Source organism: Myxocyprinus asiaticus, chromosome 20, assembly GCF_019703515.2.
Source record: "Myxocyprinus asiaticus isolate MX2 ecotype Aquarium Trade chromosome 20, UBuf_Myxa_2, whole genome shotgun sequence".
In the NCBI taxonomy this organism is placed as follows: domain Eukaryota; kingdom Metazoa; phylum Chordata; class Actinopteri; order Cypriniformes; family Catostomidae; genus Myxocyprinus; species Myxocyprinus asiaticus.
The window spans coordinates 42104288-42120062 of record NC_059363.1 but is presented as its reverse complement, the minus strand read 5'-3'; the positions used below and the strand labels follow the sequence as shown (position 1 = coordinate 42120062).

Below are 15775 nucleotides of genomic sequence, written 5' to 3'. Positions count from 1 at the left end.
AGATCAAGTTAGCTAAAATTACACAGATCAATCCTTATGGCACTATATTTCACATGCTTTGCAGTTATGTAAGCTTACCTGTCCAATAAGAAGAACGCCAATTCAGGGTCAGTTTTGATCCCCAAAACCGAACGAAGGTCCCTCCAGGAATCAAATGCCCTGCCGATGTTCACTCTAGTTTTCACTTGACCACGATCACATTTCTGCTTAGCCAGACTGGATTCAGTAGATAAATGTTTTAGTTTTTTTGGCTTACTCAGAGTTTGTGTAGGAGTCGGTGTTGTGCTGGGAGCCAGCCATTTGCTGGATTCCATCTCTAAGATAACGTTACCTAGTGTTGCAGTGTCGCTGTTGAATAGCGGAAGAGAAGCACAGAGGTCACATCCTTTGGATTTTCCCGGCAAAAGCAACCCGCTCCCTTCGCATGAAAATCTGTCTACAGGCTTTAATAGGCAACCTAGGAAGTCCGGGAAGGGCTCATTTTTTAAGTTGCGTTACAAGCCGTTCACACATTGGCAAAAAAAAAAAGGCGACTATTACATGAAAATTGTTACATATTGCACCTTTAACATTAGTTAATGCACCATGAACTAACATGAACTAACAATGCACAATTGTATTTCTATTAACTAACATTAACAAAGATTAATAAATGCTGTAAAAAGTACATTGTTCATGATACCTAATGTATTAACTAATGTTAACAAATGGAACCTTATTGTAAAGTGTTACCAATTTGTTTTTTGTTTTTTTCATTGCTCTAATGATGAGTTGTAATTACCCATGTTGGGTAGTAATGGACTACATGTAATATTAATTATGTAATCCGATTACATATAAAAATACTTGTGATTAGATTTGTAAATGCATGCAATCTATTTTTGGATTACATGTTTACTAATGTTGTAATCAGTAAACTAAAACTAATATTGTAATCAGTAACCTAAAACTAATATTGTAATCAGTAACGTAATCTTTTAGGAATCCCTGAGCATTTTTTTGAGAGTGTAATCCATTACCTATCAGTTTTACTCTCAAAGAAATGCTCAGGGATTCCTAAAATATTACGTTACTGATTACATTTTAATTGTGTAATTTGTAATCAGTACTTGATTTGGCTACATTTCAGCAAGGCCTGTTCACACCAAATTCGTGACGATTTTGCGAGACGAACCTCTGACGAATGGTCGATTCACACCGATTCACCCCTGTATAGTAGGCGGCGCTGTTGTATTGCTGTTGTTATATCAGTCTCCTGTCCGCATCTTCAGCTGTTAGAGATTAATATAATGAACGCTTACATTGTTAAAGCATTTATTTACCAGTTTGGTATAACTGTTTCGTTATGTTCTTTCAATTGTGTTGATACATTTTGATTAATCGGTGTTTTTTATGTGAGTGAGATGAGTAAAGAGCGCTGTTGGATATGTATTTTGTCACAAGTATATTACAAACAGACACCTGAAGCCAATTTCTCTTTTAATAATGCCTGGATTAATGCCTAGATAAAATAACACAAGGTACAGTGATATAAATACACGTGGAATAATTTCAGGTATATTATAAAATATGATAGTATAGTATTAAAAGAATATAAAAGAATACCTTGGCTCTCGGTCTTTATTAAAATTAATGCAATACTTTGTTATATTACACTTGCAATAAAAATAACAGTGTGGTTCTTCAACTTATTTGTCTACAGTAAAATATAGCATGTAAAGAGTCTTTTTCTGGGATTTTCAACAAGCTCAGTGCAAACGAATTGCTGAACCTCGCCGCTATTTTAAATGCCATGAGAATATAACAGGCACAGTGTTATACACATTAAATAATGTATATGAACACAAAAAATACAAGCAGACTTTCACAAACAGAACAGGTTTATGTTAATGAACTGCAACTATTATTTTTAATTATATAATTTTCAGGGGTGTGTATCGGCTGCACGTATGCCAGTGTTTGCCAATTGATTAGCGCCACCAACACGCTGGATTGAGCAGCTGCAGCGACTGACAAAAAGCTCTTATCTCATTGGTCAGTCAGTTTTCATTGCAGTCTGAAGTCCGAAAAACCTTCGGATTGTCGGCGGACGATTTGTCGGACCCGATGTGCATAGCGCCATAGGAATGCATTGTTACCTTACAAAAGCTTGTTCTGAATGAACATTCGTATCGAAAAAATGGACATTGTGTGAACAGGCCTTAATCAACACAACACTGGTAATTACTTAATTGTCATGAAAATAATGTCACAAAAAAATCTTCTGTTGGTAAATTTGATTAAAACATGAAAAATATTGGTAAATTGGTATGCAAACTGCAATTTCTTTTCTTTTTCTTTTTTTTTTTTTTTTTTTTTTTGATTTTGGGATGAAATGTCACCCATACATGTTCCTAAGAGTTTCTGTGAAATTCACCCATGAGTTTTGAATGTGAATACTACCCTAAAGCCCAAAGTATGCTCAGGTTTTGATGAGAATGCTTAGTGTCTGTATACAGTCGAACAGTCACGTTCAGTGCAAGAAATCCAGAGTTCTGGCAAACTTGCCGCAAATTCACCACTCACTATTTTCACAATGAGCTTGCTATCTGCCGCAAATGTTTGCCAGAAGTTTGCTGCTCTTCACTGGTAGTTGTGAACCTGCAGCAAACCTTTGGTGATGAAGAGTTTGCCTCAAAGCTCATTTGCATGTGAACATAATGAGTGGCAAATTTGCGGCAAGTTTGCAGCAACTCTATATTTTTTGTATGAGTGCTCAAACTCTCTACTGATGATGAAATTTGCATTAAGCATCCTATACGCAGACACCTGCCATTTGCGTCTGACCGAAGTATACTTCAGGCATTAGAAGGATTAGCATTAGAAACCATTAGTAATGTTTTTCTTGTTTTTTTTTTCTCAATACATAAAGAAGGAGAGAGAGAGAATCAAGCTGGTAAAATATGTTTACGCTTTTTTTCATGTAGAATTTGCATCATCCTGGCATTGTAAACCTGGAGTGCATGTTTGAGACTCCAGAAAGAGTTTTTGTTGTCATGGAAAAACTCCATGGAGACATGCTGGAAATGATCCTGTCCAGTGAGAAGAGCAAACTTCCAGAGCGCATTACCAAGTTCCTGGTCACACAGGTTTGTAGCTAACTTTACTAAATATCTCCTGTTTTCTCCAAGTCATGTTTTTCATTATTTATCTCTGTATTCTGAAATGGCTTGTTTAGATGCAGCTGTATATGGATTTCATCAAAGAGCTAAATTCGAGTAGTGGGTCTGGGGGTTTATTAGAGCAGTGGGGCCATGCAAACTCATTAGCTGTAGATCTTAAATCACAGAGCAGCTCTGATGTGGCTAAGATGCTTCTGTCTCCAGTATCACAGGTCAATGTTTCAGTGAAAATAAATGACAACATTGAATGATTGTGATTTCACCATGTGTTCTCAATATGTATCACAATGCTTGTTTGGTTTTAAAAGGGTTTCAAAACAGTAGTATATAATCTCAGTCCAGATAGGAGAGCTAAATAAAGTTTTTACTTTTGTGAAGCGCTGTGCCATGCTTTCATGTGTTGATTTATCGCAGTGCTATTTACTGTAATTATTATATTGTGATTTATATATCTATATATATATATATATATCTCTATATATATATCTATATATATATATATACACACACTGGTGGCCAAAAGTTTGGAATAATGTACAGATTTTGCTCTTATGGAAAGAAATTGGTACTTTTATTCACCAAAGTGACATTCAACTGATCCCAGTGTATAGTCAGGACATTAATAACGTGAAAAATTACTATTACAATTTGAAAAAAATGTTCAGAACTTCTTAAACAACTACTTCTTTTGCGTTCTCAAAAAAATCCTCCATGTGCAGCAATGACAGCTTTGCAGATCCTTGGCATTCTAGCTGTCAGTTTGTCCAGATACTCAGGTGACATTTCACCCCACACTTCCTGTAGCACTTGCCATAGATGTGGCTGACTTGTCTGACACTTCTCACACACCTTGCACAAAAATCCCACAAAAGCTTAATGGGGTTAAGATCCATAACACTCTTTTCCAATTATCTGTTGTCCAATGTCTGTTTCTTTGCCCACTCTAACCTTTTCTTTTTGTTTTTCGGTTTCAAAAGTGGCTTTTTCTTTGCAATTCTTCCCATAAGGCCTGCACCCCTGAGTCTTCTCTTTACTGTTGTACATGAAACTGGTGCTGAGCAAGTAGAATTCAATGAAGCTGTTAGCTGAAGACTATTTCTCAAACTAGAGACTCTGATGTACTTATCCTCTTGTTTAGTTGTACATCTGGCCTTCCACATCTCTTTCTGTCCTTGTTAGAGCCAGTTGTCCTTTGTCTTTGAAGACTGTAGTGTACATTGCCTTTTTTTGGCAATTTCAAGCATTGTATAGCCTTCATTCCTCAAAACAATGATTGACTGACGAGTTTCTAGAGAAAGCTGTTTCTTTTTTGCCATTTTTGACCTAATATTGACCTTAAGACATGCCAGTCTATTGCATACTGTGGCAACTCAAAAACAAACACAAAGAAAATGTTAAGCTTCATTTAATGAACCAAATAGCCTTCAACTGTGTTTGATATAATGGCAAGTGATTTTCTTGTACCAAATTAGCAATTTAGCATTATTTCTCAAGAATAAGGTGTTGGAGTGATGGCTGCTGGAAATGGAGCCTGTCTAGATTTGATCAAAAATGACTTTTTTCAAATAGTGATGGTGCTGTTTTTTACATCAGTAATGTCCTGACTATACTTTGTGATCAGTTGAATGCCACTTTGGTGAAATAAAGTACCAATTTCCTTCCGAAACAGTAAAATCTGTACATTATTCCAAACTTTGAATCGTATCGAATCGTAGTTTGCTGGGGATCGTAAACAAACCTGTCATATGACACTGCAAGCAGCTTGCCTTCATATTAGGTAGAGATCAAACTTTCCTGTTTATCCTATCAGACAAAGCAAAAAATAATTTCCTTACTTAGTGTTTTTGTCTCGTGTTGCAGAAAAAATATCTAAACATCCTCAAAACGAGATGCATTTACTTGAGAAGCAAAATTATAACATAGGATATTAAATCTTGTTTTCAGAGAGACAGGAAAAAACTATATGCCAGTGGGGTCAGAATTTTTTTTCTCTCACCCCTTGGGCAAATAGTTTTTCTTGTTGTGAGGATAAACCTCTACATTTTTGTTGATTTTTTTCTGAAAACAGGACTTACTACTAACCAGTATATGCACATGCATCACAAGATATTTATGTTATTTTTGTCATTTTTTCTGAAAGTCATTAAAATTCCCAGCACAATGTCATTTCCAGCTCATCATAAATTCTGTATTGTGTTTCATAGAATTTTGTGGTGGAAATTACAGTGATGGATGTGACATTTTTAATGTTTTTGAAATAAACTCCTTTGGCTAATTTCAGAGCTAACATTTTATGAATCCTAAATACACACAATTAAATAATATTGTCACACTTTTTGCATAATTTCAAAGAATTACAGCTTGATTGGAAATGACTCACAATAATAATATTCTGCTCACAAGTGATATTTACTTTTAACTTTATTTTATTTTTTTCTTCATACATCATTTGTCTAATATTTTATCTCAAGCATGCTCTTCACTGACTTTTGTCAACTTTTATTAGGAACAAAATTGTTTTGTGTGGTTGAAATTACACCACAACTGTGGGACAGTTGTTATTTTTCAAAAACTGATAGAAATTTTCACACAATAAATTTGAAATTGTACAATGGATTTTAATAGTGGGTTTAATTTTATAGTGGATTTAATATAAAAAATAAATTTTTATAATAGATGTTCATGGATTGAAAGTCTGGGTCAAGGCTAAAACAATAAAATCTATACATATAAGGCATTTAAAAAGTAACAAAAATAAATGATTATGGCCTGATAAGAAACTTTTTAATGTGACTTTTATATAACAAAAAGGGAAAAAAGTTGAAATCTATTTGTTTGAATAAAAATCAACCCCTGGGATATATAAGTTTTTTTCAGTGTGATGTTAATCCTTTGTGGAGTTCAAAGAAATGACAGACAAAGGAAAAATACACAAAATACATCATAACTAGGGACAAATCAAGGGTTTTTCTTGACATTCAAAGGGATGTGTACCCACTGTCCACTCATGAATCCACACCTCTGAATTTATAATGTGTACTTTTGCAAAGATGATTTGTTGCCATGGTGGATTACATCAATGGACAGTTGAAGCTTTAGAGATGTACATTGAGTTGATATTTGCATGGAAATAAGTGACTACTTTATTGTCGTAGATCCTTGTAGCTTTGCGACATCTCCATTTTAAGAACATCGTTCACTGTGACCTGAAACCAGAAAATGTGTTGTTGGCATCTGCAGAGCCGTTTCCTCAGGTAACACACCGTGAATAAACCAAACTTCCCTGCCATTTTTCTAGACTTGATGAATCACACATCAACTGGATTGCTTGCTCAATGAGACTACTGTCCTGTTCCAGGTGAAACTGTGTGACTTTGGGTTTGCTCGCATCATTGGGGAAAAATCTTTCCGCCGCTCAGTGGTGGGCACACCAGCGTATTTGGCCCCAGAGGTACTGCGGAGTAAAGGCTACAACCGTTCACTGGATATGTGGTCAGTAGGAGTCATTATCTACGTCAGCCTGAGTGGCACCTTCCCCTTTAATGAGGATGAGGACATTAACGACCAGATCCAAAATGCAGCCTTCATGTACCCACCAACTCCCTGGAAAGACATCTCTGCAGAGGGTAGGGAGATCCACTTTACTGATTTGAACTTTAACTCATTTGGGGAAGAAACATTCTCAAGAATAAATCTCTCACTTCTCAGCACCTTCATGATTATTGTATAACAGGGTTCCCACATGTCCTGAAAATCTACCAGGTTTACTAGTCATTGAAAAGTCATGGGAAATGAGAAAAACACCTAAATGTCCTGAAAAATATTTTAGTATAATAAAACTGTTTGATTGGGTCACTGAAAAGGTTTTTATTATATGTATTGATATAGTAAAAATTTTTTAGTTCCAAAACTGCTGTAGTGTACACAAAAATATTTGAGTTGTAAACTTCAGACAATGACGACGGTTGGACCGCAGATTTTTTTTTAAGAATTCACACGAGGTGGTAGCATGGTGATGCGGCCTTTACACCTTGGTATGTAAATTAATGTTCACTAATTCAACGATGGGAGTCTGCTTATACCGCTGTACCACATGTAGTGCCTTATTATTTCCACGGAAACATGGATTGAATCACTGAATCCAGTCATAAAAATTACATTACCTATAAAATGCGGAATGTCAAGGAATTTGACATATTTATTGTATTTGTCCAAGTGTGATCATGAAACCGCAAAAGGTTGTGATTTAATTGAAGATGTAATCTGCATGTGCTGCGTGCTTCAAAATGAATGTGTGAAGCCGGCCGCTTGTACGCTGAAAACACCTCTCATGAGCAACACCCGTTCAGCGTGCATACATACAGACTATATATTTATTTTAATGAAATTATAGGTTTTTGGGGTTTAATAATAACCCTGGGATGTGTAGCAAACTGCTTATTGATTACTAGTTATTGAGAAACTACCGTCAAAAACACACAGAAATGCCAAAATAAAATCTCGATTTAAATGAACGCTTTAAATGGGAAAAGGATCATGTTTAATGCAATTAAATAATAATACTAAAGCAATATCTCACATCTGTGATGTTCTGTTGTGTAGCACGTCATTTGACAAAAATAATCTCCAGTGTTGTTTCGGATTGTCCTGTGAGGATTTTGTAGAAAGCACTTCATTTGATTCAAATAATGCAATGTTATGTTGAAAAATTGAATTAATTAAAATAATTCTATTTTCATTTGATTAAAGTTTTAACAAATTCACACCATTTTCATGATGTCATTAAACTGTCGTATACGGGGGCCTGGGTAGCTCAGCAAGTAAAGACGCTGACTAACACACCTGGAGTCACAAGTTCGAATCCAGGGCATGCTGAGTGACTCCAGTCAGGCTTCCTAAGCAACCAATTGGCCCGGTTGCTAGGGTGGGTAGAGTCACGTTGGGTTAACCTCCTCGTGGTTGCTATAATGTGGTTCTCACTCTCTGTGGGGCGCCTGGTGAGTTGTGTGTGGATGCCGTGGAGAATACCGTGAAGCCTCCACAATCTGCGGTAACGCGCTCAACAAGCCAAATGATAAGATGCGCGGATTGATGTCTCAGATGCGGAGGCAACTGAGATTCGTCCTCTGCCATCCGGATTGAGGTGAGTCACTACGCCACCATGAGGACCTAGAGCACATTGGGAATTGGGCATTCCAAATTTGGGAGAAAAAGGGGAGAAAAAATAAATAAATAAACTGTCAAATACAGAATTTGAAAACAATAACCCTCCAATAACCACAGTTTTAATGACCTCTTGTGTGTTTTTGCTTCTACGTAGGTTATGTGAGCTCCATCTAACAAACAGTCACAAAATGTCCGTAAAAAAGTCGTTTTTTTTTTTTTTTCTGTAAATGAATGGCCACATGCTCCTGCAGACACTGCTGTATATCACTCACCCAGACCCACTTTTCCTGTGCTCATTAAATCAGAATTAAACAGAACAAAGGTAAACAAAGTTATATTTACAAAAGTATTTGTATAAATTATCATACCATCATAATATTGCAAAAAAATGTACAGAATGTGGCATATTATACTGTAGAGAGGCACCAAAAGGTACTTGGATGCACAAGTCTCTCTATTAAAATCATTAGATTAAATTATTTCCTTTTTTTTATTGCTAGACATGTTTCCATCTCACTGTGTAGATTTTGTGTTTATGGGATGCATGTATGCAAGTATAAGCACATCAAAATTAAGTGACACACAGTGGCCACAAAAAGTTTATGGACACTTGAGCCACATACATACAAATTTATGAATGTTAACCCATTAAAGGAATAGTTCACCCAAAAATGAAAATTATCTCATTCTGTAATTGAATAATTATAATAATAATGTGTTTTAGTTATTAAACTCACCCTCATGCCATCCCAGATGTGTATGACTTCCTTTCTTCTGCAGAACACAAAATTAAGATTTTTAGAAGAATATCTCAGCTCTGTAGGTCCATACAATGCAAGTGAATAAGTGCCAAAATGTTGACACTCCAAAATCACATAAAGGCAGCATAAAAGTAATCCATCCAACTCCAGTGGTTAAATCCATATCTTCAGAAGTGATATGACAGGTGTGAGTGAGAAACAGATCAATATTATGTCTATTTTTGTTAGAAATTCTCCTCCCTGCTCAGTAGGGGGCGATATGCTTGAAGAATGTGAATCACCAAAAACAAAAGAAGAAGAATGGGAAAATGAAAGTGGAGACTGACTGAGCAGGGGAGAGATTTTATAATAAAATAAAAAAATGTAAACAAAAATGGACTTAAATATTGATCTGTTTCTCACCCACACCTATCAAATCACTTCTGGAGACATTGATTTAAACACTGGAGTCATATGGATTACCTTTATGCTGACTGATTTTTGGTGCTTCAAAATGGTGGCACCCATTCATTTGCATTGTATGGACCTACAGAGCTGAGAAATTCTTCTAAAAATCTTCACTTGTGTTCTTCAGAAGAAAGTCACACACATCTGGGATGGCGTAAGGGTGATTAAATGATGAGAAAATTTGCATTTTTGGGTGAACTATTACTTTAAATGCCAAAATATGAAACCAAGTGCCATTTATTTTGAGAAAGATTGCACAAGCAGACTTTTCAAGCAAAATATTTCACATAAAATTATAAAACAAAAGATATACTTTTCAAAATAAAAACGAAGTATTTATGATTTATGGTAGTGATTAATGATTGATTTTTGGAGGGATTCAGTGATTAATTATTTCTGTTATCTTTATTCTTTTAAAAGGACTGAGGATAGATTATAGATAGTATTATATCATTACTTTTTGTGCCGTAGAAGAGAGATGGGCAGACGACTGTCAGACAGTGAGCAGACGGTCCACCCCCACGTCTGTTTAGAATAGTTCTGTCCGCCTGAGACTTGAAAGATTATACCAGCCTCTCCTAGTTTCAGTCTGTCATACTCCTCTGCAACACTATAAATGTAATTTCTCTTTCTCTACATTTCACATCATTACAATATATTTGTTGGAGCAATTATACTTAAATTTGTCTTTACAGTAGCTTAATTTATTGTTACAAACCCACTATTACTGCCCAACATCAGCAACACTGGAACTGGGAAAAATGGCTTCAGGGTTTTTTTGGTTTGTTTTTTATTGTCCAGCCTGACGTGGATTATAAAATAGTCTTACTCTGTTTTTCTCAGAATCTGAGCATAGTTCTGCCAAATCCATCTTTCACAGGATAGATCATAGTCTTTTAGACCTTATTTTGGTTTTAACTCCGTTTTGACAAAATATGCAATTACTGTGTTTTGCCTTGTGTAATGTCCTGATCATGTATGGTGGCCCCAAAAAGTATACTTTTTGGGCTCTTAAGCCACTTAAAAATGCATGCATGTTATTGCATTAGATTACAAAACAAAACAAAAAAACAAGTGGCATTCATTTTAAAGATGACATAATCACACTTTTAAGCAAAGCATTTAGTTTGTTAGGTTTGAAATGATAAAACAGCATAATGTTCAAAGTGAAGGCAAAAAGTATTTGGACACTTTGCGATTGTAGTGGAACATGTCTATAGTTAATGTAATGAAATACACCTGTGGCTACTCTGCTAGGATACCTGTGTGGCCTCAAGAGGAACATATAGTATCAGCTAAAAATCACCTCGATACCAGTTTGTTCAAAGTATTTGCTTTAATATTTTAGGTTTGATATTTTCTTATCTAATGAAGTTCATTATAGGGCTGGGCATCGATACAGATTTCCTGATTTGATTCGAATCCTATTCACCAGCTTTAAAATTCATTTGATTTCTATTGAATTTATTCTGATTTATTTGGGTATATTTTAGCTATAATGTCATTTTTGCTGCAACCTAGTCTCATAGAATGAAGGTTACTATAACTACATTTTTGCAAACTGAGTTTTACACGCCACGTTCTACGTTTCTCCGCAGTTTACTTCTGAAATTAACACTAGAGGCGCTACAAAAACACAAATCACAAGTACAAAGTCTGATTGTGAAGTTATAAACACATATTTTTCCCTCTATTACTTAGTCACTGCTATATCATGATATCGAAACACTTTTACTTGAACACGTCATTTGAAAAACAACACATTTTCATGCTTGTATTACAGACCCACCTACTTTTACACACTTATTCCAATGTGATTAGCTTGTGCAGTAGCTCACCTGATAGAGTGTTGGATTTTGAACTTGGAAAACCACGCAGTTCGAGCCCAGCCAAGCACACAAGCTGACACAAACACAAAATGGCATGGTTGCTTTAGAAAATGTGATTTTATATCGCACTTCCTTTTAGAACAGTATCGGTTAGGTTTAGGTTAAAATTTGGTTAGAGAGGAACGTTTTACTAATTTAAACCTCCATCTAACATTCACCTTTAAAACTTCTTCTGACTACGACACCATTTAACTTGCTTTCAGAGCCCCCCGCTGGACATTTCACTGGGAAACTGCAGCGAAACGTGTAATGGAGCACGTAATTTCGTTTTACAAAAATACCACTACAAAATACTAACTAATTTGAGTAAACATTGTACCATTGTAAGCTATCAGCTATGATTATTCAAGACAAGTAAACATACAGTAATAAAAAACAGTGCTTGAAGTTTTTAACAGCAGTATCAAGTATTCAAGTAAGCATTAAAAATGGAGAAATATAATATAAAACTACTGGTCTTCACTGTATGATTAAAATACATTATATTTTTTAGAGCTACTAAAGTTATCCAACCGAGCAGTGAGGTTTTCGTTTTTCTTGTTTTTGTTTAATTAATATAAACGGCATATTAGACAACAGTTGCATTTACACCGCTGTTTACATTTAATTTAGATGTAATTACTGTGTTTACATTAAAACCTCGCCAAAACAGGTATTTTCACTGAATTTTTAAGTGTACTTTACCGTTTAGCCTGTATCCACATTACTGTAACTTAAAGCACACAATATTTTCGTTGTGTGTGTAATTTCTCTCTACTCTTTTGTCCTTTTGGCCTGTTAAAGAGATTAACTAGTGGTTGTCTTTTGACTGTTCAATCTTTTGATTTTAAGAATCGATATCAGGATCAAATGAAGATTACGATACCCAACCCTAGTTCATAACTGTTAAGTGTGTCTTAAGTTTCCCAGTACTTTTTGGAGCTATTGTATCAACCAGTCTAAATGTGTCCAAATTTAACTTTACAGCCACAGATTTGATCAACAATCTCCTCCAAGTCAAGATGAGGAAGCGTTACAGTGTGGACAAGACCCTCAGTCATCCATGGCTACAGGTAAGGAGTGCACAAACCTGTGCGATAACTTCTCTAAATACTTCAGAGCCTTGTACCTTATCATTCCCATGTCTGTGCTGTCCCAGGACTACCAGACGTGGCTAGACCTGCGAGAGTTTGAAACACGCCGAGGGGAACGTTACATTACTCATGAGAGCGATGATGCCCGCTGGGAGAAGTACGCTTATGAGCACAGTCTAATGTACCCTAAGCACTTCATCATGGCTCCAAACCTTGATGATATGGATGAGGACCCCTAGTGGCCATATGAGCGAAAGGCAATCAAAAGCATCAAAGACAGCATCTGGTCAATGGTCTGTTGCTTCAGAGATTAAAACACATCGCCAATCTTTGGCAGAATGTGATGGGAGCAAACTGTTACAAGACCAGCCAGGCATCGCGCTGCTTTCTGGAACTCAACAAGAGCCGTGGAAACATCTCTTACTGTGGATCTATAATGCTAATGACGATGAAGATGTTTTTGGTTAGTTAAGTAGAAGTATTAATTGGGATTGCATTCCAAAGTCGTAATGACTGTTCTTTTCCAAAAGGTGCTGTTACGTTTGTTTCTTATAGAGATGCATGTTCTGTCTGTTAAAACCCAGGTTTCAACAAAATCTATAGGTTAATGAGAAGTTAGTTACGAATGTGAATGAAGTAAAACATTGGTAAGAGTGATCAAACTGGAATATGGAATTTTTTTTAACTTTCTTACACTTCTGTAATTTTCTATAGTCTATATGTAATTGTCTTACAACAAGATTTCAATTATGGTCGTTTTTTTGCACTAAACAATACAACCACTGCAGCTGGTACAATTAAATTGTTAAGTGAGATAATGGCACACCGGTATAGGGTAGGAGAGCAGTAACCCAGAGGATTACAGTTAAAACAGCAGTGCTGTTCTCCAACCACATGTCGACGGATGAAACGAGAAGCACACTTCAAATACAGCAAGTTTGAATGCATTTCTGAACTGAATCTGCCAGACAGATTGGGAGATGTTATCTTTAAAAGACCAAAGACTTTCAACTTTGTCTCTTTTTTTTTTTTTACATTGTTCTAGAGCTGTTGTCCTCACCAGCATTTACAGAGCCAATCTTTTTATTTATTCCTCATATTGCGGTCTCAAAAAAAGCTAAGCAGAGCAGAAAAACCAAGTCAGTCAAAAGCCTACTGTGCAAGGCCTAGCATTTTTTTCAAATAGATGTAAAAAAACAAAAAAAAACAAAAAAAAAAAACATTTTTAATTAAAAAAAAAAACTTCTAACAACTGTTACTAGATAAAGAATTTGAACAGTATTATGTTATTTTCTTTCTTTCGGTCTGTCTGTACCAATGAATGAACCTTTCCAATTATGAATCCCAGAACTGGAATATCTAAGAGGAAACAGAATATTTTGGTAATGGTCTCATTTGTTGTTTTTGTAAACACCACCTACTATTTGGAAAGGAAGCTGGTTAAATTGGTAGGGATGGGCATTTTCAGTAATTTTCAGGAATTTAAGTTCAACCTTCAACCTTTGAACCCATTTTTCTTATGAAAAAATTAGCAATATGCATAAATAACATCTAGATTAAAATAATGACAGAAAACTATTTGCACTCACACATAAAAGCATACATTCCAAGTCTTCTGAAGAGACATGTTCACTTTAAATAATTTAAATGTTCTTTTGGGGCAAACTAAAGCCGTGCATCCACAGCGCCAACCAATGTAATGCAATCCATTCTCTTTAGGTGAGAGAATCAGTTTTATTGTTGTCCACAACAATTGTTTTATTGTTGTTTTATTGTTTTATTGTTTGGGCAAAGGCACAAAAGAAAAATCCAATTGCAATATTGTTTTTATATACACCAATCAGCCACAACATTAAAAGCACCTGCCGTGTATCGTGTAGGTCCCCTCGTGCCGCCAAAACAGCTCTGACACGTCGAGTCCTGGGCCCCACAAGACTTCTGAAGGTGTCCTGGGGTATCTGGCACCAAGACGTTAGCAGCAGGTCATTTAAGTCCTGTAAGTTGTGAGGTGGAGGCTCCATGGATCAGACTTGTTGGTCCAGCAAATCGCATAGATGCTCATTCGGATTGAGATCTGGGGAATTTGGAGGCCAAGTCAACACCTTGAACTCTTTGTCATGTTCCTCAAATAATTCCTGAACAATCTTCCTTGGACCACTTTTGGTAGGTACTAACCACTACAAACAGAGAAAACACCCCACAAGACCTGCCGTTTTGGAGGTGTTCTGACCCAGTCGTTTAGCCATCACAATTTGGCCCTTGTCAAAGTCGCTCAGATCCTTACACTTGCCCATTTTTCATGCTTCCAACACATGAAATTCAAGAACTGACTGTTCACTAGCTGCCTAATACATATGCCACCCCTTGACAGGTGCCATTGTAATGAGATAATAAATGTTATTCACTTCACCAGTCAGTGGTTTTAATGTTGTGGCTGATCAGTGTGTGTGTGTGTGTGTGTGTGTGTGTGTGTGTGTATATGTATATGTATATATACACTGTATATTCAACCAGTGTTTTTACTAGTCGAATATTTCAAGCCGAACGAGTACTCAATTAACTCATGCACATACCTAGAAATTGGGTTTCTGAATGTAGGCTACTGTAGGTAGTATATTTTGCCCACACCCCTCCACACACACACAAACAAACACAATCATTATTTGTTAGACATTAAAGACACTCTAGTGGAAACTAACAGAGATTTGGCTGTTTCTTATACATGAAATTAAACAGACTGAACATTCTGTACAATTAGGTGTATTTGCCTTATCTTGGTAAAAGAAGCAGTGTTTAAGCCGTTCTTTTTACCATCCATGAGATGAAAGATTTTCTGTACACAATTAAAATCTGAGAGAGAAAAATTGAGGATTTCTCTACATCATTATATTACTCAATGTTGCCGCTGGATTGGCAAGTGTCAGTGTTTTGTATATTTTAGTACATACTGATTGAATAAAAACAATACACTCCAGGTGTTTTAGGATGATTTTTCAAACTCACATTAAAACATGCAGTTAATATATTGGTGCTTGCTAAGGCAAACATAACTATTACTCTTGCTCATACTTAGGGTTAAGGATTTGGGGTTTGAGAGGTGTGCCATTTCTCATAGACTCACAATGGAGGAGGAACCCAAGGCATATCTAGCTCTTTTGACTTGGGCCAGTAAGCAACCCAGGCTGAATTTGTGACAAGTCTAAAGTTCTTAAGATAAAATCGGTCTGTGCACACCGAAATTCAAACCACTGCCCCCGGATGTCAAATTGGGAAGTGTT

The 15775-nt window shown here is 36.1% G+C and overlaps 1 protein-coding gene across 7 annotated transcripts in view; it reads left to right on the top strand.

Annotated features, from left to right (window-relative positions):
- LOC127410935 (serine/threonine-protein kinase D3-like) overlaps positions 1-15471 on the top strand; it is a 127258-nt gene extending 111787 nt beyond the window's left edge. For all 7 annotated transcript variants that reach the window (XM_051646204.1, XM_051646201.1, XM_051646202.1 and 4 more), the window contains 5 exons: positions 2967-3128; positions 6317-6415; positions 6520-6787; positions 12391-12476; positions 12563-15471. In XM_051646204.1, coding sequence (XP_051502164.1) covers positions 2967-3128; positions 6317-6415; positions 6520-6787; positions 12391-12476; positions 12563-12736 — 789 coding nt within the window. In that variant the 3' untranslated portion in view covers positions 12737-15471. The remainder of the gene's footprint in view (positions 1-2966; positions 3129-6316; positions 6416-6519; positions 6788-12390; positions 12477-12562) is intronic.
- Positions 15472-15775: the final 304 nt, after the last annotated feature.